The sequence below is a fragment of the Lissotriton helveticus genome, chromosome 3_2 (genome assembly GCF_964261635.1).
Source record: "Lissotriton helveticus chromosome 3_2, aLisHel1.1, whole genome shotgun sequence".
Classification (NCBI taxonomy): Eukaryota; Metazoa; Chordata; class Amphibia; order Caudata; family Salamandridae; genus Lissotriton; species Lissotriton helveticus.
Genome location: NC_136062.1, coordinates 27,855,572 through 27,880,230, shown reverse-complemented (window position 1 = coordinate 27,880,230; position 24,659 = coordinate 27,855,572). Strand labels below are relative to the sequence as shown.

The 24,659-nt window shown below is 49.4% G+C and overlaps 1 protein-coding gene and 1 long non-coding RNA gene across 2 annotated transcripts in view; one reads left to right on the top strand and one right to left on the bottom strand.

Moving 5' to 3' along the window:
* The window catches only part of LOC144826435 (transient receptor potential cation channel subfamily M member 7-like), a 2,236,140-nt gene that overhangs the window by 727,907 nt on the left and 1,483,574 nt on the right, over positions 1–24,659 (top strand). Inside the window, exon 14 of the mRNA XM_078684762.1 lies at positions 1,574–1,714. Coding sequence (XP_078540888.1) covers positions 1,574–1,714 — 141 coding nt within the window. The remainder of the gene's footprint in view (positions 1–1,573; positions 1,715–24,659) is intronic.
* Positions 1–24,659, bottom strand: part of LOC144826437 (uncharacterized) — an 871,719-nt gene that overhangs the window by 213,674 nt on the left and 633,386 nt on the right. The gene's annotated exons all lie outside the window — the stretch shown is intronic.

Sequence of the window (24,659 nt, the reverse complement as noted above, 5' to 3'; positions counted from 1 at the left end):
CCCAACATACACGTCCTTCCCAGAACATCAACGCCTTCTTCGGAAAGAGGTTCAAGTGCTCCTTCTCAAAGGGACTATAGCGTCTCCACCACAACACTCACAGGGTTCCGGTTGTTGGCCCCCTACTTTTCATTCACAAGAAGGACTGGCCCATCAAGCCCATTTTGGACCTCAAACCCCTCGACGAGTACATTTTGTTAGTACATTTCTACATTTTCCCTCTCCAGAATGTCATTCCGCTGCTACAGCACGGCTCTTTTATGGCAGCACTAGACCTAAAAAATGCTTATTTCCACATCCTGATTCACGCTGCACATCGGTGCTACCACTGGTTTGTAGTAAGTGGCAAACACTATCAGTTCAAAGTGCTGACCTTTGGGGTCACCACTGAACCTAGAGTTTTGATGAAAAGCCTTGCAGTAGTGGCTGTGCACCTGTGAAGACAGGACATCTATATATTCCCAAACCTGGATGATTGGCTGATAAAGAGTGCAACGCAACAGCGTTCACACCAAAGCCACTATAAAGCTGTTTCACGAACTGGGCTACACCATCAATGGTGTAAATTCGTAAGCACATCATGGGCCTGTACAGCACTACATGCTGCAAACAGATGCTTACGGGGAAAGCAACATTTCCCTTTCAAGTTGTTAGTCTTCCATCTTATAATTCTTGAACTCCAATAGTGTAATTGGATGTGTGCCTTTGAGTTGCAGTTCACATATTTTTTTTGTTTCTGCTGATTAAAAAAAAAAAAAGAAAGCTTTAAAGTCTCTTGTTCTCATATTGTAGGATTCTCATCCTTAATTCAGAGTTCACTTGTAATGGTGGCAGCGGCACATTTCAGAAGTAAAAAGATCTTCATCAGTCCCTACATGATTAATGAGCTAATCAAAACCTCAAATCTAAATTGGTGCTGATTATCATAATGTTAAATTCGTAGCACATCACATCTTATTGTTCCCCGACAATATGGTACTATGTTTTTTGATATTACCTACCACTTTCCTCCAGATGAGGAATACCTGAATATGAGTGGAGTCATCTAAACAGAGATTGAAGACAAATATAGTTTCCCATAAGCACGTCTAAGCACATTTTTTCTGACATGCTGGGGAGCACTGTGCAGCTAAGACGTTTTTTGAATCTTGAAGTTAGACTTGTGCTTTAAGAAACTCGTAGTTGACTCCACGTTACTTCAAAATCCTAAGTGTTAAAAAGTTGCACATATTTGGGAAGTGCTGATGCCTATACCTTCTAATGAAGCTACTTTTAAAGCTGTGTGTTATTAACCAACTTTCTGTTTTGCAGAGCAAATCAAGTAAATAATGTATTCTTGGACTGGCATTGTAAATAAATTGTTATTGTTCGTAGAAAGTATAAAGTAACTTTTGTGTAGACTGTCAACTTGTGAATTAAAATGTGTTTTGGACCGCAAATAGAAATTTCTACACACACATTTTAAAAGGAAAACCTCATTATTTAGCCAAAAAAATAACTATGCTATTGCAGATACATTGCATGTATTTGCTATATTCATGTTCTGTTTAATTAGAATTATTTATACTTTTAGGGAAATCTTCCACCAGGATATAAAATGACTTTGATTGATGTTGGACTGGTAATTGAATATCTCATGGGAGGAACATACAGATGCACATATACCAGAAAGCGCTTTCGAATTATATACAACAATCTCAGCGGTGGAAATCGGGTATGTAGTTTCCATTTCAGTGTCATCAGTCACCAGAAATATTATGTAGAAATGTCTGCATGATGAAGCATATTGGCATAGAATCCTGTCCATGCCAAACACATTCTATAAAATGTATTTTATTATTGTTGAGGCCATGTACCCCTCTCTGCCCCCACCTTTCCTGCATTGGATTGCAAGCAGCAAGAAACACATTGTAACGTTAGTAGGCACAGGGAGTAGGAAAGAATGTCTGGGCATAACCCTCCTACTCAAGCAGACAGATTGATACAAAAAGATGATACATATAAATGTTAGCCCCTGTGCTTTTTAACAGCCGGTTATTCACTGTGGTTCCTTTCAGACTATAATTTATCAGAGTTACTCTTTCCTGTAGATTAATTATGCAATCTCCTTCCCAGATGTGGAACTGGGTCTGGACCCTTTTAAAAGTAATGGCATTACACTAACAATAGGTGTTTCTGTGTGCATTCTACTGTAGACCCTTGAGACACCACTGAAAGTGATGCAGTAGGCACAATACGAGCCAGTAGCAGCGGATCGGTTTCTCAACACCTAACAAATTTGGGACCCAGAGGCACAGAGAGGGTTCTCTGTATTTATTTTTTTCTTTTAAAATGTTTCCTCCCCCAAAAACTGGAATTCATTAGAACTGTACCCCTTTCCCAGAGTCATTGGATTTGAAGCAAAGAGAGCAGGGTTTCTGGCAGATAATGGCTAGGAACCTATACCCTTATAGCATGTGGTGTCTTGGCAAGAATCACAATATTGGCTCAAATGCACCATTTGAATATTTGAGTCCCCATCAACATTTGATATCTATTAGGAGCTTCAAATGGTTGCACATCCATCCCAATCACCAAATACTGCATGTTCTGTAAAATCATACCAATGGTAGCTACATATACTTTGAAGCACGCCAAGTTTTCTTCTGGCCCCATATATATATATATATATATATATATCTGAAAGAGACTGTAACTGTGATAATTGCAATCGTGTCAGCTCCAGTGGTACCGTCCTCAAATAATACATTGGCCTAGGGAGAATGCACATTTTTAGAACATTACATCACCCTGCCATTGATAAATGGAGACACTCAACCTTTTCCAATTGTCTTCTTGCCGAGGATATTATGTCTGCCCAATTAACTTCAACAATCTCTTGGAGTGACATCCTAATCTTTGTTCCGAAATATCTTGCATCTGGTGTAACACAAACTTCGCCCGGACAGAGTCCCTCAGTGCAAACAACCTGGGTTTTAGAGATATTTAACTTATACCCGGCAACTTCCACAAACTGTTGTGTCTGATTCTCAATCTCCCTTAACGCTTGCTCTGGATCAGATGTTATTACAGCTATATCATCAGCGTAAGCAAGAACACGCACCTGGTGCTCCCCCATTACCATTGACTGTATGCCATTCGTTGTTTCCAGCAATTGCAACAGTGGGTTTATATAGATAGCAAAAAGTAAAGGCGAACAGGGGCTTCCCTGCCGGGTCCCCCTAGTTAAATATACAAAAGAGGACTCCTTCCCCATTGCACAAATTTTAGCCCGTGGACGTTTATACATAGTTTGTAGCGCTTTCAAAAAATGAGGTCCAAACATCTTCTTTCGCATTGTAGCCCAAAGAAACGACCGCAATACGCGGTCAAATGCTTTTTCAGCATCTAAAAAAATTAAACGTATATGCTTTTGCTGTACAGTAGCATAATCTAACAGCGCTAAAACCCTATGTAAATGATTAACCGTACTTCTACCGGGCAGAAAGCCATGCTGATAGCTAGATACCTACGGGGATATAACTTGCGGCAGCCGAGTTGCGAGGATTTTTTAGTACACCTTGTCATCAGCATTTATTAATGATATGGGTCTATATGACTCCGGCAGCCTGGGAGGCTTATCCTTTTTTTTAAAAATCGCAATATTGGCATCATCCCAAGATGGTGGAGGGTTTCCATGCTGAGCCTCTATAAAAGTAGCCAGCATATCTTCCTTTATAATAGGAAAAACTATCCAGTATGTCTCCAATGGAAGTTTATCCGGCCCTGCCGCTTTCCCTGGCGATAGTCCATCTAATGCTGTCTAAATCAAAATTCTGTAAAATCCGCACTATATTGTCCTGCTCAACTAGATCTTGAGTATATAACTCTTTATAATAAAAATGGAATATATCCATTATACCTACCATCGTCTCAACTGTGCCCCCTTTGCCATCTTCAAGAATTTCAATTCTCTGAGCAACTAGTCTGCCCCGCATTCTCTGAGCTAAACATCTGCCAGTTGCTTCCCCGTATTCATATCTTTCTTCCTTATAAGTTTTAAACTGAGCGGCAATTTCCTGACTCCAAACCCCATTGATCTTAGCCTTACAACATGCAGTCTTAGTTTATGCTTCTTGACTATCAACATTTGCTCTAACCGCTTGTATGAGTTCCCGCTCAGCTTTCTTTAGCTCCTTGAGCAAACCCAACATTCGTTCCTTCTGTCGTCTCTGCTTATCCCACCCATAATTAAGTGTTTGATCCGTAGACCAGCTTTCAATGAATCCCAGACCATTGGTAGGGTAGCCGACTCTCTGTTGCTTTCCAAAAACAGTGTAGCCCAAATTCGAATATATTCCTCATCTCGTAGTAGTTTTTTATTGAATGTAAAGGATCGCTGTTCCTTTGGAAGGCTGAAGCTGTCAAGATCCAATATCACGGGCCCATGATCCGATATAATACGGAGCCATACCTGCATCTTTGCACCAACGGTCATCGAGCGAGGTAAAAAGATGTAGTCTAACAAACTGATTGTGTGGAGATTAATAAAATGTGTACCCCGGATCCCCGTGATTCACAGCGGTCCACCCATCAACAAGTACATGATTCTGCAACAGCTGCCGCAGAGCTCTAAATACCTTGGGCTTTCGCCCAGTATACTTTACGAAATAAGGGTCCCACATCTGTCCATCATGTGTATATTAAAATCATTAATATCAATGGGGTCCCCCAGAGTGCCAGCTCAGCATTCAAAAACTCCAAAGGCTCAGCCTCGTTCAAATTTGAGGCATATACTGTACTGAACACGGTCTTGGTGCCCCCTACAATGCACTCCTTAATGGCCCACCTCCCCATATTATCTACCTTCTCTCTAACCGTACCTACCATACCGCGGCACCCCAGGATCGCCACCCCACTGTTCATGGTAGATTGCCTACAGGTTGTTAACAATGTGAAGCCCAACTCAGATAATATCCTTCGATTAGGCCAGGGGACATCTGGATTTATTAACCGCAAATCGGCTATAACACGTTTCCTCTTGAGGACATTATTCAGCCCACAAACATTAAATGTACATATATACGCAGCCTCCTATCTGCCATTACTATGTAGATATCCCATAGCCATCAACATATGTCCTATCATTCCTACAACACATACTATGTACTGAGTTTTTTCCCTTTAACAGATTCCCACCCAACCCTTTACTCCCCAAGTGACCCTCTACACCCCGCCACCACCACCCCAAAAGAGCCCCCCCACCCGCCCGTGGCCCTCCCCCATCATAGAGCCCGTAGGGCCAATCGCTCTTGTGATGCTCGGTGAATAGCCCACTCGGTGCTCACCCTTCCCGTATCCTTTTTTGAAATTTGCGACTAAAGAAAAAGGAAAAAGTTAATGCCACATCATTGCATACTGCACCCTTTTTCTATTTTTTAACATTTCCACACTCCAACTTTTGGTGCATGGGCCACCGAAATGATGTTACTCATCCCAAAGATTGGAGATATGCTTTGGCTAGAATTTCAGAAGTGAAAAAACGTATCTGGCCCTTATTGACAGTCTTTAGAGTAGCTGACTGTAATAGAAACACTTGGACGCCCTTTGCTTGAAAAGGAGTAATCGACTGCCGCAGCTGCCATCTTTTTTCCACTGGAAAGTGACAATAATCAGGTCTCACAAAAAATTGGGTCCCCTTACCAGTTCTCCTCTGATCCGGCCTAGCCAGATCGTACAATGCCTGTAGGGCCAAGAAATTATTGAGAGAAATCAAAATAGCCAGCGGCTGCTGCGCAACTTGCCCATTCCTTGCTGGCCATTGCCAAAGCAGAAATCTATGCGCCCGTTGGATTTCCTGTGCCCATTTCCATTCTTTCAACTCAGGGAGCGCTTCCTCAAACAACTCAACTACAATTTTTCGGGCATTTTGCCCCTCAAGTCCTTCTGACACACCTAAAATGCGCAGATTATTGCGGCGCAAACGATTTTTCCAAATCGACTAACTTATCATGCACATCATCCTTATTGGCTTTTATGTCTGCCACAGCGTACGTTTGTGCCACCATCTGGTCTTCTAGCAATGATATACGAGTCTCTGCTTCCGCCATTCTCTCAGTAAAGTTGTTGCATTTTTTAGCCAACTGTATTTTGCAACTTCCTACAGGCGGTATGAGTTTTTAGATTTTCTGCCCGTGTTTCTAACCTGTGCTCAGAAATAGATTTATAAAGCTCTTCCAGTGATACATGGGCTTGCATTTCTACCACCGGGCCCCCACTTGCCCCCAAATCCAATCCTTCAAACATCTGCTCCCAATCAGGCATCTGTCATCGCTGGTCCAGCCCCTCCAGACTGAATTTTCTTTCGAACAGTAAGGGTTTCTGTAGGTGCACCCCCGGAGAAAAATCCTTGCCATGGCTATTGTCAACACTTATAGAGGAGGCACCTAAAGACCCCTCTTCCTGCAGTTGGAAATCCTCATCTACGTCTGACTCCTCTGAATGTTCGATTAGTGAATAAAACTCGCTTTCCTTGCTACTGGTGGGCTCATTCCTGTCCTCACTGACAACCTCATTGTCATCTGTTAAAGCGGGTTCATTAACATGGGGCGACTCAGCATCTTCCACAGACACGTTGCCCTCTCCAAGAGGTGAAACAGTCAACTCACCCCCCACTTGCTGAGCCTCAGGTATACAGGACTTTGGGGGGGCTATCGGAGATGTTGTCACCTTTTTACCAGCGGCTATTTGGAAAATCCGAGATATCTTGGGTGTCCCATATATAAGGCCTTTGCCCTGCAAAGTAGCTTCCTGTTGCTCGCTTCCAAGCATTTCTTTTGTGCTCTTTGCTGCTAATGCTGCTCGTGTGTTCCAACTGCAGCCTCCCTGATAGCTCTTGTCTTCCCACCGCGAGCAACTTTAGGTGCCATACCAAAATCCTGCTGTACCCAAAAAGCGATGAATTACAAGCGTCGTGGTGGAATATTTTAAATGAGAGAAACAAATTCTTGTGGAAAGGTAATTTTTCCCCAAACGAGCCGGCCCCTCGCACACTCACCGGGGCCTCGAAAATAGAGCAGTTCTCTCACAGTTTTCTCAGTCTCAGTCCAGCGCTAGAAGTATTGTAACAAAAGAATAGAAATTGACCAGAAAGTCTCCTCTCCGCAGCCGCCCTCCTCACGCTGTTAGAGCCCTGGCTGTGAGCACGAACGCTCGATAGCAGACACCCCCCCACTGCCCCCGCCGGTAGGGAGGCAAGATGGCGTCTGTACTTCGGACGTGTGAGTGAGCAGCTCCCGTGTGGTCACCACCCGCTAAGTTTTCGGATGTAGCAGACTAGGGAGAACAGCAGTGGAAGTAGTGGTCGACTGGCAGAGGAGGCATGGAGTGGATGTATGCTGCAAAATTATCTCTCTGAGCGGACTTTAAATGTAAAAAAAGATACGGACACGCCACGGCAGAAAGTACGTTCACCTGCGTTTTTCATGACTGGAGCGGAGTGGAGGAATTGAATTGCGTGGAGCGGAGGTCTTGCTAAGGAGCTGACCTGGCGGCTCTCTGTGTACCGCTGCTGAAAGGAGATTCAACAGAAGAAGGAAATAACAGACATGGCTACGGATATATCGTGGTGGAAAGCGCGCTCACCCATGGCGTGCTGGCGGCTTTTAGGTTTGGCCTGCAGGAGCGAGAGGAGCAGGTACGGATATGCAGCGGCGGAGTGCATGCTCACCTGCGGCGTGCAGGCGGCGTTTGAGTCTGGATCCTAGGAGAAAGAGGAGCGGAGGGTTCTTTGGCGAGTAAGATCTGGAGATTCTGCTGTATAGTTTTGTGCTATAGGGTTACAGTAGAAGCAATGCTGAAGTAACAATTTCTCCCTGAGAGAGGCACCTAAAATCTAGCTTCACCTGTGTGGGATTTCCATTGTCTTCATACTTATGAGGATCAATGGAACAATAACCTCGAGGTCTTTTTCATGAAATCCTCCGAGTTCAGAAATATCCTGGCAACTTGAACATCTAATCAAATCTTGTTTAAAAATATATGGAATACATTTACATTTTTTTCTTAGAGAAGCATTTTACATAGATAGGACTGAGAAAATTATGTTGCCACTCTAAACTTCCACACCTTGCAGTCCTTAAAGTTCCCTGCTCTATAGCCCAAAGTCTGGTCTGTCTTTCACTCTGCTATTGAGAATCAATGAGCAATGACTAAAAGATAGATTACTACTTTTACCCTTTAAGTTGTTGTCTGCAGCAGCTCACTGTGTGTGTTCTGTTTAGAGATTTTTATGATAATCATGTCTACTTTGTTTAAAAAACATTCAAAGTGTGGGAGGAGGATGGTGACTCAGTGAGTCTTTTTTTGCTTATGTACTCTCCATGACATGCACCATTGTGATTATTCCCAGGCTGCGTACTACAAAAAAACACTGAGAATGTGAAGGTGCCTAGGTCCAGACACTGCCCACTTATTTGGGACTGGTCCTCCAGCCAGTCTAGGCCCTTCCGGACCCAGCCTTGTGTCTCAAGGCTCCCAACTTGCCTTAGTCTCGTCTCTCTCTCACTCTCTTGCGCCTGTTTTCTGCTCTCGCTCCCCTTTCGTGTCCTTTCTTTAAAGCCTGTATCTCTCTCGCGTTTTCTGCTCTCGCTCCACTTTACTCCACTTATGTGCCGTTCTGTCTTTAGTGCCTCTCTCTCCTTTGCACTTCTTGTGTTTTTGCTCTCTTTTGCCATTTTTCTCCACTTTTGCCCCATCTCTCTTTAGTGCTGCACGTTTCTTTTAGCTTTTCTCCATTTCAATGCAGTGTGTTTGTGTGTTCCTTTTTACCTCTTGTACACCTTTTCTTCTTAGTGCAATTTTTCCTTTTCAGCCTCTTTTCTGCTGTTTTCATCTTCCATCTGTTGTTCCCGCTTCAGGCCCTCTCTAAGCCCCTCCCTCCTGCTCCTTACCTGCTTACCATGTTGCGTTCCTGCCTCCTCTTCCATCGTCTAGAAGCACTGCCCGGTGCTCCTTCCCCTCACAGCACCTACTTAATGACGGCTACAGTGCGCCTGAGCAGCCGGGCACTGCTTGAGCAGCTAAGACCTGCCTGTCTGTACCTGGACTGCACCCAGTGGCACGAAAACTGGTCCGATCAGCCTACACTGCAGCGTTCCTCCGCTCACTCAACCCAGGCCATCGTTTAACCCACTGCTGCAGCACTGTATCCCACATACGTAGGACCCTTCACATGCACCAATGCTGCTTCACCTGCAACAGCACACACACATGCCCCCGTGCACCAGTACTTCCTCCATCCACTCAGGCAATCGACTCACAACACACCAAACACCCCATCTACCACTCTCATGCAGGCTTCTCAACAAACTCTCACTCATACAACAAGATCTAGGATCTCCTCAGCAATGTGCCAGACCTCCTCTTCTTTATGGAAACCTGGCTCAACCCTGCATAAGCACCCGACATCTCCGTGGCACCCCAACAGGTTACAAGATCACTCGCCAAGACCACATTCACAAGCCAGGAAAGTCAGGATGGTCCAAAAAAGACACCATCAAATGCACACATCCATGGACAACAACACTCCTTTCATGGAACACACACAATTTTGTCTACAAACGAACAACCGCTTCACCCTGAAGGGCACCCTCACAATTCGACCGCCTGGACCATGAACTGACTTCAGCATCCTCATTACAGACTTCTTTGCTCCCTTTAGAATCAAATCCAAGGACTTCATGCTACTCAGTGACCTCAGTTTCCACCCCTAGGACCCTATGAACTCCTGGTCCCTAACCTTCCTCGAAAGCAACATCCTCATCCACATCTTCATCCCATCCATTAAAGCCGCCACCTTCCCTGAAGACTTAAAACATGCAGCAGTCAACAACCTCCTCAAAAAACAATCGGCCAACCCAAGCAAACTGAGCAATTTCCGATCCATCTCTGCCCCCATATTCAGCCAAAATGATTATCATTGTTGTATAGGGAGGGAAGAGGTGTGGCGCCGCGGCTAGGGCGACTGACTCTGGAATCTGGGGATCATGGTTCGATCCCCGGCACCGGTGGCAAATTAGCCCAGCACCATGTGACTCTAGGCAATAGCTTGCTTAATCTTCCCGACGGCCCCCAGCGCCTAGAGACCCTTACGGGTGATTGTACGCTTTACAAATGTGGATTATTATTATTATGTTATATAACTTGTTATGTTGCTGTGCTTTTATGGATTTCTTGTAATCCGAATAAAGTTGAATCGATTCGATTGAGAAGGCCATCAACAAACAACATACTAACTGTCTCTAAAACCACGACTTACTGGGCTTGGGCTGGGTTTCTGGAGCAATCTCAGCACAGAAACAGCACATATCACGGTCACAGATGACATCCACACAATACTGGACTGTGGAGAAACTGCATCACTCATCCTACTCGATCTCTACGCCTCCTTCAATACAGTCTCCTACCACCTCACACTCATTAGAAGACTGCATGACAGAGTCATCCAAGGACTGGCCCTCAACTGGATAAGCTCCTTCCTCATAAAAAGAACACAGCGAGTCAGACTACAAGCCTGCTTATCTTCAGCTGAGGATCTGATCCGCGGAGTACCCCAGGGATCCTCGCTCAGCCCAATCATGTTCAAAACCTACATGAGACAGCTCACTAAGGTCACAAGGCATCTCAATCATATTCTATGCTGATTACACTCAGCTCATCCTTTCTCTGACCAAGAAGTTCACCACTCGAACTAACATCTCCAGCTGCTCTATTAACATAGCAGACTGGATGAGATTTAACTGCCTGAAATTGAACTCTGACAAGACGGACGTGTTGATCTTCGAGAACAAGAACTCTCCTTGGGACTCCACCTGGTGCCCATCAGAGTTTGGACCCACACCCACGCCACCCAACCATACTCGAAACTTGGGAATCATTCTGCATGACACGTTCGGCATTACAGCTCAGGTCAAAATCGTCAGCTCTTCCTGCTTTCACATCCTCAGCATGCTCTACAGGAGGCTACCCTGGAATACCAGATGCACCATTTTGCAAGCCCTCATCACAAGCCGATTACACTCCGGCAACACAGTATATGCCGAGATTTTCAACCATCTCCTCCACCGACTGCAGACCATCCTGAACGCCGCAATGAGACTCATCCTCAACCTTCCACTATGCACCCGTATTTCAGAACTCTGCATATGGCTCCACTGGCACCCTCTCAAACACTGCCAATTCAAACTCCTCACTCATGCATTACAAGGCGCTGCACAATATCGGTCAAACATAACTGAACATCATCCTTCACTTCCTCCAACCTACCAGACTCCTACGGTCAACATCTCTTGTCTCTTGCACTCACCCTCGCATTTGCAAAAGCGGAATGGGAGGCCTAGAAATCTCCTACATCACACCCAAGACCTGCAGCGACCTCTCTCAAAACATCATGGTCTCCTCCTCTCCTGTTCTCCGCAAGAAGCTGAAGACCTAGCTCTTTGACTAACTCAGAGTAAAAACTTCTGTTGCGGTTCTCTGTCCCCTTGGCTGGAAGAGCCCCTCTCGTTTATTATTGGTCTTTTACTAACTCATTCGGGCTGACACCCAGCAACTTCAGTCTTACTACCACAATCTTGCTTCAGTGCCTGGATAGCGTTGGTTATCAGTCTTGCTAGACCGATCTATATAGCATAACACAATAGTTATAGTGCAGTCTTAACTTAAAACTTCTACAGCCACCTTTTCAACCTCAACCCAGTTCTTGTAATAGAGACCTGCAAAACCTCCTAGAAAGCCAGCCCTCTGTTACCGTGGACCAGTGCTTAATTTGTGCTTGTGGGTCCGGTGGGGGACACCAGCACTTATTTTGGGGAGCCAACACTTATTTATCTGCATTAGACATTTATTTAGAGCAAGAGAAGGAAAACATTTTAAAAAGCCGAAAGACCGAGGAAGAGAAAGACATAAACACAGTCCAAAAGGGAGAAAGCAGGAACCTGCAGAAGTTAGATAAAGGTGAATGGGATGACACATTAAAAATGAATGAGGTGGATTTAGGAATACACAGCCTTGGAATTCCATGCACACACATTTAATTGCACCAACCGTGTGTTTCAGAGCAGAGCTTTGAGTACTGGCACCATTTCATTTGCAAATTAAGCACTGCCTTAGACCTATTTTCTGAGTTAGTGGCTACTTGCCTTTAATGGGGCACACCCTTGACACTGTCTATGCCACCTTCAATAGCATCTAAGTCCCAGTAACTACTCTTGCCTGGACCTACCATGTTATCGTCCACTTCCAGAACAACACTCCTCGCCAAACGAAACCTGCCAACACCAGCCTGGCCAGCCACAGCTGGAGCAGCATCTCTGAATCGAATTGGTCCCACACCCTGCTCATGAACCAGCCCAATCCCACCGGCAAACTAAACCACAGTGTTAAACAACTCCAAAAGTGGATCACAGACTGTGCACCCACAAACACAACCACCAAAAGAGAATCTGGGAGAAGGCAAGTTGGTACACAGGTTCAAGCAAACAACTGTAGAGAAGATAGAGTACAAATTGCTAATAGAGACAAGTTGCAGTGAAACATTACCACCAGCAAACCAGAGAAACCAAGAAGGTGTCCGTAGCTGATAACCTAGGTCACCGCTCCAATAGCTGTAAACAGATCTACATGCTATTCTATAAATTCACCACACCAGCTTCCACCACCAACAGCATCACCTCCTCCAAGATCTGTGCGACAACCTCTGAATTTGTCAGTAACCAAATAGATACGGTCTATAACAAGTTTGACTCTCAACTGACCCCAGCAGCTTCACCTCATCATACCCACAAAAATCACAGATGCACCCTGACTACATGAAAAATATTCACCACAGAAAACAGCCAGCATCATGTGAACCATCTACTCCGAAGCCACGAAGGACGCTTGCCCCCACAACATCTTTAAAATGGGCAACGCCCCGATTTAAGAAGTCCTCACCCACAACCTAAAAACCTCCATTACCCCCGCAACTCTCCTTGAGGCCTGGAAACAATGCACTGGTCAACACTTTACTCAAGAAACCATTGTCGGACCCCAACCAGCTAGCAAACTACCGCCCGATCTCCCTACTACAGTACCCCATGAAGGTCATGAATAAAGCCATCAACCAGCAACTTGCTGATACTGATATTTTACCTCGACGTACACCGAATCCTGGAAACCACTCAATCAGGCTTTAGACCCAATTACAGCACAGAAACTGCCATGATTTTAGCAACCGCTGACATCAAGATGATCCTCAACCTCTCCGCTCCTTTAACATGGTCTCCCACTTCACCATCAGACAACTCCCAAAATAGGCTTTCATGGACCGGCTCTCAAATTTATCTGCTCAATCCTCACAGGAAGAAAACTGAAAGTCGGCATGCCACCCTACACATCGGAAGGCAGGAGCTTCATCTGTGGAGTCCTCCAAGGATCATCTCTAGGCCTAACTTTGTTGGCCATCTGATGTCATGTAGATGGTAAACATCAGATCATACAGCATTTTTCCAACTCAGACGACACCCAACTAATACTCTCCCTGATGGACAAGACTCACATGATTAAAAAAAACGTAATCTGAAAGAGACTATTAGTTATGGATTCCTCACCTTAGAATTACCCCCAAGGGTCCGACTTGATCCAGAGAATTTTCTTCAGCAGTACCCCTGTGCGTCAGTAGGTGGCGTCGCTCAACTCTGCATTCAACATTGGTGTAGTGATCCCAGGAATGATGCCGCTGTATCTATTTAGACGCCGCCCCTGTACGCTGACGTCCATTCTTTATTTTTCCGCGCCAGCCAGCGCAGATCCGAAGAGAGCTGTACCTAGAGTCACTTTTTGATTCCATTTTTGCAACTTTTTGTTGACTTCTTTCGAGTCATCAAGACTCCTGGTGCACAGGGATGTCAGCTCGTCGGTCCAACTTCAAACCTTGTGGCTCCTGCCACAAGCTAATGTCAGTAACAAACCCCCATCTTGTGTGCCTATGGTGTCTGGAGCGCGACCACGACCTGAAATCATGCTTCGGCTGCCAGGCCATGTCTTTGCGTGAGCGGTCCTGAAAGCTTCTGGAGGCCCGACAGTCGTCTCCGCGCTGCTCGATGTCCCGGCGCCTACCAATACTTTTGTACTCTTGTTCTCCCCTGGTGTTCCCTATCACCATGAGTGGCTACTAGACTAGGGTGAGGAGGACTGGGAGGGGTCTGTGGACCCTCCGGCAGACCAGTTAGAAGAACCGGACTAGAGAGAGATTGGGTGCATCATACGCAGTGGTGTTGCATAGGGCGGCTGAGGCCTGAACCCTTGACCTTCCTATTTGGCGGCAGTCAGGACTAACGTCCTGACCGAGGTGCTTCAACCAGCAGCGGCCTCTTCGGAGCCCCTGCTGCAGTTCAATGAGGCCCTCAAAGACATCGTTTTGGGCACTTGGTCCAAGCCCAATACAGGGGCTCCTGTGTATAGGATGATTGCCCAATGCCACCACCCAGCCCCGTTCGACCCCATTTTCCTCTCGCAACACCCCACCCCGAGAGCTAGGTGGACCAAGCCTCGCCTTCCAAGGGCACATTGCCTACCGCACCACCTGATAGGGAATCCAAGAAGCTGGATCATCTTGAGAAGATGTTTTCTTCCTCCAGCTTAGGACTGCGGTTGGTGAACACCACTTGTCTCTTGGGCCGTTACTCCCATTCTGTGTGTGACACGGTCGCGCAGGTCCTGCCACAGTGACCGGAGAAGGCCCGGGCCGTGCTCTCTTGTGCAGTTGCCGAAGGGAGAAATGCAGCGTAGTTCGCCATAAGATGTGAACTGGACACCGCCGACTCGCTAGGCAGGATGATTTCAACGTCAGTAGCCCTGAGACGCTACACCTGTCTGAGGTCCACTGGCTTTTCGGGTGATGTCCAAGCTACACTTTTGGACATGCCTTGTGATGGCCGTCGCTTGTTTGGCGACAAAGCAGACAACATGCTCAAGCGCTTTAAGGACTCCAGGACTACGACCAGATCCTTGGGCCTCGCTTCTACTTCTCGCCCTGCATAGTCTGCTTTTCGGCACTTTTGTGGATACGGAAGGGGTGCCCCGCCATTTCCATCCAGAGCCACAGGCCTGCGCAAGTTGTCCAGCCTCTGCGTGGCCGGGGACGTGGGACCCACTGTCGTGGGTCTGTGAGCCAGCGGGCGGACCAGCCCACCAGCGCCCCCTCTGCAGCAGCCTCCAAGCCCTCCTAGTCTGAACTTTCAGGCCCACCATTTGCCAGTGGGCGGCAGGATTCACCATCACCTCCCCCACTGAATCAACATTGTGAGAAGTTAGCCTGGCATATGATGTCCACTAGTTCTAGTGGGCACCTTGCACCAGTCTAATCGACCCTTATTGATGGTGGTTGTAAAGTCAACCTTATAGAAAGCTATCCTAGTGGTAGCATGAACCAGCAATCTTCAGGCTAAGACTTCAGTAGGCGAGTTAAGCAAGTTGTTTTACCAACTATAATCCCTTGAGTACCTAATGAAAGGACACCACACAAGGTATATATCAAATATATATGTATTTAATCTAACCACAACCCCTCTGCACTCTTTATGGGGTCAGAAGTCAAAATACAATACCAGTCACACAGTTAATATACGATAAGTTGCACAGTATACGTTATTCCCTAGGGGCCTCATAAACCATATACTAAGAAAGTGGTATAAGTACCATGAGAGAATTAGAAAGTAGGCCTAGGGCCTGTGGAATCGCTGGGGCTACACTAATCGACCAGAGGTTAGGAAGTAGGAGGCCCACAGGAGCCGCGTACAGTGTCTAAACACAGGCGCGGGTTACCATTGACTTTCTATGGAGTTTGTAAAGTTACAAATATGCAATTTAAGGACACTTCCGGATGGACTAGGATGGAACCCTTTTAAACTAGGACACTTCGAGACTGGAGACTGGAGCACCGGTGTACTCGTGTTACCTCACCCAGGGAAGCCGGGTGCATAGGTGTCTTTTCGTGTCGGGTTTGTTGTCGTTTTCTATGGAGAGCTGCAAAGAAGTGCTGCAGGCGACCAGAGGAAAAGAGTCCGGGTGGATCCAAGGGTGGATCGAAGATCTGAAGAACCTGAAAGCAGATGGGACAGACTCTGGGTCACTAGCCAGTGACCAGGAAGGAACGAGGCGATGTCGGGTGATTTCAGGTGAAGTAGTCAAACTTGTCTCTTCAGCCACGAGGTCCAGGAGGCATCAACGATGACCAGGCGCTGGATTCAAGCTGTTCCACAATGGATCTACATGACTGCGGAGTCGGTATCCGGATTGGACCCAACAAGCCTTGGCAACCGCAACCCACGCAGGATGTTGAGATTGGCTCTGTTACAGCCAGCAAGGTCTGGGGCGCTTCTCCTTTTCAGGGAAGCTGGAGCAACCAGGAAAGCGAGTTAGTTTCAAAATGGAGCCTTCAGGGGCTCACTAGCCAACGGGCTAAGAACCGGGAAGACGCGTCGAGCTGAAATGCAAATGCGGGGCCCACGGGACACTCGCGTAGTGTGGGGGCCTGGGCTTCGGTGCAAATGGTGCTCGGGCTGGGGCTTACCGTACCCCAATGCACAACTTACTGATGCTTCAGGAAAGGAGTGCAGGTAGCAAAATGCAGGATGTCCAGGGTATCTGAAAGAAACAGGTTAGTATTAGATTCCTTACCTTAGAATATCCCCAGGCGATAGACTGGAGCCGGAAACTTTTGCGTAGCAGTACCCTTGCGCGTCGGTAGACGTCCTCTGCGGCTCCTCGTCCGTCGTCGGCGTCGTCGGCGCCGGGATGACGTCGCCGGAGTACTTAAACGCCGCCCTCGCGCGCTGACGTCAGTTCTTCTTTTTTTCCGCGCCAGCAAGCGCCGACCCAGAAAAAGTTATACCCTAGTCAATTTTTGACTAACTTTTTCAATCCTTTTTTGATCTTTTGAAGTCTCTCGACTCAGACGGTGCCGGTAGGGATGCCCGGGTTCAAACCCTGCGTCGATTGCAGCCGACTGATGTTGGTTACCGACCCACATCGCCGGTGCCTTCACTTTCTGATAGATACATCTGCAAGTGGATTCCTCACCTTGTGAATATCCCCCTTGCGTCAGCAACATTTGTAAATTCTTTTTTGTAGCTTCGCGCCGACGTGGACGACGTCTTAGAGGCACGGCATCGCGCGCGACTCTGCTGACCGCACCGACACAATAATAGGCCCACGCCGGCGTGATGACATCAGTTCCCTTTTTTCCGCGTCGTCCACGCCAACGGTTTCAGGGAATCTCTGCAGCTGTTTGGTAACTTTGTTGCTATTTTCTCGATTTTCTTGCTTCTTTATGTCTCTAGCGATGTCGACTGAGAAGACCGGGTTCAAGCCTTGTGGAGAGTGTGGCAAAATGAGGTCGATCACGGACCCGCACGAGGATTGTATCTGGTGCCTGAGTTCGGACTATGATGTCGACGGCTGCTCTTCGTGTAGAAAAATTAACCCGAAGGTACTTCGTGAGAGGGAGACTAAGCTTCTGATGGCGAAGTTGAGAGGAAGTAAGGAAAAGAAGACTTCGAGATCACGTTCAGGTCGAGGTCGCGTTCAAGATCCCGTACACGTCACCTTCGAGGTCTTCATCTGATCATGCTTCGAAGTCGAAGAAGAAACATAAGAAACGAAGGCATGGGTCTCGACATCACTCCTGTAAGGATTCAGACTCGAGACCGATGTCGCCTAAGAAGAAGCATGGGAAGGATTTTGTGTCTCCATCGCCGTAAGTCGTGGATCCAGAAGGTGAGGCTTCGCCTTTAGAATCGCGAGCTCGTTCAACGACTCCGGTTCCGAATCCATCTACTGTCTGGGCCCCGACCACGACGACAAGTCCTGCTCTGACTGCCGGGCCCTGACGTCCAAAGCTAGACGGGAGCGGTCCTGCAAGCGACTCGAGCTCTGGCAGTCAGCCCCGCTCCGCTCGAGGTCCCGGTCCGGAAGGAGGTCGAGGGACCGGTCGCGGGGCCGGAGTCACCACAGTTCTGGGAGTTGTCATCAGTCTTCGGGCTCGAAGTCCTCGGGTAAGAGGCACAAGAAGTCGAAGAGGCGCCATCGCTCTTCTGACTCCCCCCCAACGCTCGTGCGACGCGGCCGAGGGTTCGGGCGACACTGCCCCCGCGGCTCCGCCATCCTGCTCCATACCCGCCGGTCCCTGAGCAGAACGCGACGCCGGAGGAGATAGAGTCCTTCCTAATGGCCATGAGGTCGCTCGCTTCTTCGTCTGGTTCCGCAGCGCCTTCGGGCCAAGCGGCCCCGACTGGGTCACCACGCGGGCCGGGTGCTTTGGCCCCGGCGCCGTCGGCGACTTCAGTCTGGACCCCGCAGGGCCCCGCCGGTTCCGGGTCCGGATCCGGGTCGTCACCGGTCGACCTCACGACCTTGCCGGCGCTGGCCCCTAGGGTGTCGCCCCTGACGCCGTCCCAGGACGATGCCGTCCCCGGTCCTACCCTCGATTCGGAGCGGCGCCGCTCGGCACCGCTCTCGACTGGGAGACTTTTACTTGTATGACCCGGCCCCATCCTTTGAACCTGAGTACCAGGTGATGGGTGACGAGGAGGATTGGGAGGGGTCCAAGGACCCTCTGGCACATGAGTGTACGTCTTCTCAGGACTGGACAGGTGAGCTTGGGGAGGCCAGTGGTCTGGACACTTCGCCCGACACTGGTTTTGTCTCCCCTCCTACCGTGGCTACGGAGGAGGGGGCTGCCTATAGTGTGGTGCTGACGCGGGCTGCCAAGGCCTTGGGCCTTGCGCTCCCCGTCGCGGCCGTGAGGACTAACCTCCTCACTGAGGTCCTTAAACCGCAGGCAACCTCAGCCGAGCCTCTGCTGCCTTTTAATGAGGCCTTGTCAGACGTTCTTCTGGGCACTTGGTCCAAGCCCGCTACAGGTCCGCCTGTAGATTGGAACGTGGCCAGGCGCCACCGCCCGGCTCCGGGCGACCCTTGCTGCCTGTCTACCCACCCCACCCCAGAGAGCCTGGTCATCCAGGACTCTAACTCCCAGACCGCATTCCCGACGGCTCCCCCCGATCGGGAATCCAAGAGGTATGAGCAATACGGTAAAAAGGTATTCTCCTCCCTGAGTTTGGGGTTGCGGTCAGTCAACACAGCATGCCTCTTCGGCCGTTACACCCACTCTCTGTGAGACACGGTCGCGGACGTGCTGCCACAATGTCCGGAGGAGGCCCGGACTAAACTCGCGCAGCCCTTGCGGAGGGTCGAGATGCGGCACGGTATTTCATCCGGTGTGGGCTGGATACCACGGACTCACTGGGCAGAGCGATGGCAACGACGGTGGCGATTCGTCGCCACGCCTGGTTGAGGTCCGCCAACTTTTCGGCTGATGTCCAAAACACCCTTATGGACATGCCGTTTGATGGCCGTCACCTCTTTGGCGACAAGGCAGACCAAGTGCGTGAGCGCTTTAAGGACTCGAGGGCTACGGCCAAGTCCTTGGGCCTCTGCCCCGTGCCAGCAAACGGCTGCCTTTCGCCCCTTTCGTGGCCAAGGAAGGGGCGCCCCCACACGTCCTGCCAGCCACGGGCCGCAGACTACCATCCAGCGCGGTGGCGGACGTGGAAACCGCCGTGGCGGCGGTCGGGGACAACGGCGAGGCCAGTCCACACCTACCCCTGCAGCATCCACCTCAAAACCCTCCTAGTCCGAGCTTTCAGGCCCATGTGACGTCAGTGGGGGGCAGGGTTCGCCATCACCACCTCCACTGGCGCACTGTCACATCGGACAGGTGGGTGCTGCAAATCATCTGAAGGGGCTACTCCCTCCCCTTCGAGGCGTCCCCTCCAGCCATGCCACCGCAGTACCACCGCGTGTCGGGGGATCACTTGAAGCTTCTACAAGAGAAGGTTATGGCCCTCTTGGCCAAGGGGGCCATCAAGCACGTTCCTGGGCCAGAAGTAGGGTGTGGTTGTTACTCCCACTACTTTCTGGTACCCAAGAAGGGCAAAGGGGGCCTACGCCCTATCTTGGACCTATGGAACGTTAACGGCTTCCTCCGGAAGGAGAAGTTCAAGATGCTGACACTGGCTCAGGTCTTAGCTGCCCTGGACCCGGGAGACTGGATGGTAGCGTTAGACTTGCAGGACGCCTATTTTCACATCCCCGTCCTGCCGGCCCACCGGCGTTACCTGTGGTTCATGGTAGGCTACGAGCACTTTCAGTTTACCGTGCTCCCCTTCGGCCTTACCAGCGCCCCACGGGTGTTCACGAAAGTGATGGCGGTGGTCGCAGCTCATCTGCGCGGGTTAGGGGTTTCAGTCTTCCCCTACCTCGACGACTGGTTGTTGAAGGCGGGCTCACCCCAGACAGTCGTCCGCCACCTCCAGACTACGGCCGACCTCCTGCACCTGCTGGGGTTCTCCATCAATGTGCCGCAGTCACACCTGTACCCCTCTCAGAAGCTCCTCTTCATCGGAGCGGTTCTAGACTAGGCGCAGTTTCGGGTTTATCCTCCCGAACAGCGGGTTTGGGATATTCAGGCTCTGATTCAGATCTTTCAGCCGTTATCCCGAGTCTCGGTCAGGTTGATGCTGCGGCTTCTGGGGCTGATGGCCTCCTGCATCCTTCTGGTGCATCACGCCCGGTGGCGGATGCGGGCTCTGCAGTGGGACCTGAAGTTTCAGTGGGCCCAGCATCAGGGCAACTTGTCCGACCATGTCTTGATCTCGGAGGGCACTGCAAGACAGTTGCTCACTGACCGCGATTGGGTCAGCGGAAGATCCCTCTCCCTACCCCAACCGGAGCACGTAGTTGTGACGGACGCGTCCCTCCAGGGCTGGGGAGGCACCATGGGAGAGGCGGAGATCAGAGGCCTCTGGTCTCCGGCGGAGTCCCAGCTCCATATCAACCTTCTGGAGCTGCGGGCGATCCGGCTTGCACTGAAGGCGTTCCTCCCCTCTGTCCGGGGGAATGTAGTGCAGGTGTTCACGGACAACACCACCGCCATGTGGTATTGCAACAAACAGGGCGGGGTGGGGTCGTGGACCCTATGCCAGAAGGCTCTGCGCCTCTGGCAGTGGCTGGAACATCAGGGCGTCACCCTAGTGGTTCAACACCTGGCAGGTTCCCTGAACGCCAGGGCAGACTAACTCAGCTGCCGGTGCATCATGTATCACGAATGGCGTCTGAACTCGGACGTGGCGCAAGGTCTCTTTCGGCAATGGGGAGAGCCTTTCTTAGATCTATTCGCCACAGAAGAGAACACGCAATGTCATCAGTTCTGCGCGTTGGAATTTCCAAGGCGTCCTGAAAGGTGCAAATTATATACAGTGAGTGGCTAAAGGCGGCACGTGTGACTTAGTGATATCACAAGGAGCACAGTTGATTGATTAGATTTGGAGCCACTGGGAAGTAGTGCGCCTATTAATTAGGCTGTTGGGTCGACGGCGTTTCAATCCGGACGATTTCGGATCATCATCAGGACTGGTTGTCAGATTTGAATAGTGCTTGAAGAATCCATGCAATTTGGAGTCCTTGTAACCAACCGGGGTTCAATTAGATGAGCCAGGGACCATCGAGGAATCGGGTCACAGGGAGAGGCTGGCGAATGCTGGCTGATCTTTGTATTCCCGCCTCAGTGCCAGTCGAGTTGGAAGCGGCAAAGTTAGGACGCCTTCGCGTTATAGCCGGCCACATTAGTCAGCCAAGTTCGGAGCGCGCTGGGTGAGTCAGCGCGTCCGTCTAGCAAGTTGAGACGAGAGACGGACGGACGCGCTGACTCACCCAGCGCGCTCCGAACTTGGCTGACTAATGTGGCCGGCTATAACGCGAAGTCGTCCTAACTTTGCCGCTTCCAACTCGACTGGCACTGAGGCGGGAATACAAAGATCAGCCAGCATTCGCCAGCCTCTCCCTGTGACCCGATTCCTCGATGGTCCCTGGCTCATCTAATTGAACCCCGGTTGGTTACAAGGACTCCAGATTGCATGGATTCTTCAAGCACTATTCAAATCTGACAACCAGTCCTGATGATGATCCGAAATCGTCCGGATCGAAACGCCGTCGACCCAACAGCCTAATTAATAGGCGCACTACTTCCCAGTGGCTCCAAATCTAATCAATCAACTGTGCTCCTTGTGATATCACTAAGTCACACGTGCCGCCTTTAGCCACTCACTGTATATAATTTGCACGTCTCTACAGTGCGCCGACCACGCTGTTTTTGCTCTCCTTCACTTGCGTCGCCACTTGCACTATTTATTCACGTTTGCTGCACCAAGTCTCATGTGGTTGTCCCTACATTCTATGCAGTGCTGTTTTCAACTGTATACTTCCAACCATGAAATGAATGTTATAATATAAAGATGAATAACTATTTTTCTATTAAAAAATTGAGTAATCTCCTTCCTGTCCAACCAAGTAATGCTATATGCATGCTATTTATAACTGCCTACTAACCTTTACCTTTCAGGACACTGTGTGCTAATTGTATCTTAACTACCCAGTCCTGGCTTGGTCTATGAGTTGTACTCCTGTTTTCCTTACAGGAATTTCCAAGGCGGCACTCGCTCGGAGACGCTTTTCGTCGTGAGTAGAGATGCAGTCTTTTGTTCGCCTTTCCGCCTATACCACTTCTGCCCAGAGTGCTGAAGAAGATCAGACGCGATCAGGCCCAAGTTATCCTTGTGGCTCCGGACTGGGCACGAAGATATTGGTATCCAGAGCTACTCAGCATGTCTGTTGATCCCCCGATTAGTCTGCCTCTTCAGGAGGACCTTCTGTTGCAGCAGCAGGGGACGGACCTCCACCCGAACCTGTCTACTCTCCACCTCCATGCTTGGAGATTGTGCGGCGACAGTTGAGGTCATTTGACTTGCCTCCTGAAGTTTTTAATGTGATTCTGGCAGCCAGGCGTCCCTCCACAAAGTCGGTATACGCCTGCAGGTGGAACAGATTTGTGGCATGGTGCACAGCAAAGGCTGTGGATCCACTCTCTGCCCCCCTTTCTGAGGTTCTCCTCTTCTTTCTCTTGCTCAGCAGGGCTCTGCTTTGGGAACTATCAAGGGCTACCTTTCTGCCCTTTCCGCCTTCTTGAGGCTACCTGATCAGCCTTCTTTGTTCAAGTCCTCGATTGTTAACAGATTCTTGAAGGGCATCACTCATATGTTTCCCCCTGTTCCTTTTGTGATGCCCCAGTGGGACTTGAACCTGGTTCTTACTTACCTGATGTGCGCTCCTTTTGAGCCACTTCATAACTGTCCTCTCCGTCTTCTTACGCTTAATACTGCTTTCCTGGTTGCCATCACCTCTGCCAGGAGAGTGAGTGAGCTCCAGGCTCTTTCCTCTGAAACCTCCTTTCCTTTCTGTCTATCCGGACAAGGTTGTGTTGCGGACAAGGTCCGCTTTCCTGACCAAGGTAGTCACAGCTTTCCACTTCGGGCAGTCCATCACCTTGCCCACCTTCTTTCCGCCTCCGCATCCCTCTAAAGAGGAAGAGCGGCTCCACCGTCTGGACCCAAAACGTGTGCTGTCATACTATCTTGATCGCACACGCCAGTTCCGGTTGGATGACCAACTCTTTGTTGGTTACGTGGGCGCTAAGAAGGGGCGGGCGGTGCACAAACGGACCATCTCTCAGTGGGTCGTGTTGCGCATTAAGGCATGCTACTCTTTGGCTAAGAAGGAGCCTCCTGTTGGGCTGAGGGCCCATTCCACTCGGGCCACGGCGGCTACTACTACCCTGGGCCGGGGAGTCCCCCTGCAGGACATCTGTCAGGCAGCTACGTGGGCCTCGCTGCACACGTTCGCAAGACACTACTGCCTGGACAGCCAAGTCCGGAGGGATGGCTTCTTTGGCCGTTCTGTCCGCCAGGACTTTCTGGTATGATTATTGGTTCGCAGACCCACCACCGGGGTTGGTATTGCTGGGGTATCTATTCTAAGGTAAGGAATCTAATTACTAACCTGGTTGTTTCAGATGCACAACTTACTTACCTTCGGTAACGATATATCTGTAAGAAACAGTAGTTAGTATTAGATTCTTTACCGCCCCACCCATCCTCCCCGTTCTGCGGACCGATATCTAGGATTAAGGTCATCCCCTTTCAGGGCCCTAGTTTCATGGCACCAGTGTTGGTTTTTATCATGGCTCTGCGTTTCTGTCGCGGAAAAGCTGTGTATAAGAAGTGACGTCAGCGCGCGAGGGCAGCGTCTAAGTACTCCGGCGACGTCATCCCGGCGCCAAGGACGCCGACGATGGACGCGGAGCCGCAGACGACACCTACCGACGCGCAAGGGTACTGCTACGCAAAAGTTTCCGGATCCAGTCTGACGCCTGGGGATATTCTAAGGTAAGGAATCTAATACTAGCTACTGTTTCTTACAGATATAATGTTACCGAAGGTAAGTAACTTGTGCGTCCGGTCCCACGTCTCTCGTGTCCGCCACGGGTCTCAGCTTTGCTGTGGATGTGGGTTGCAGTCAGAGAAATCTGGAAGTCCAGTTCCTGTGTCGCAGATTTTTCGGGATCCGGCGGGAGCCTTGAAAATTCAGACCGGCAAAGTTGCTTTTGGTGCCTGTTTGAACAGGGTGGTTACTCCTTGACCACAAGGGAGATATCTTCCGTCTTCCAGTCAGAATGGAACGTCAAA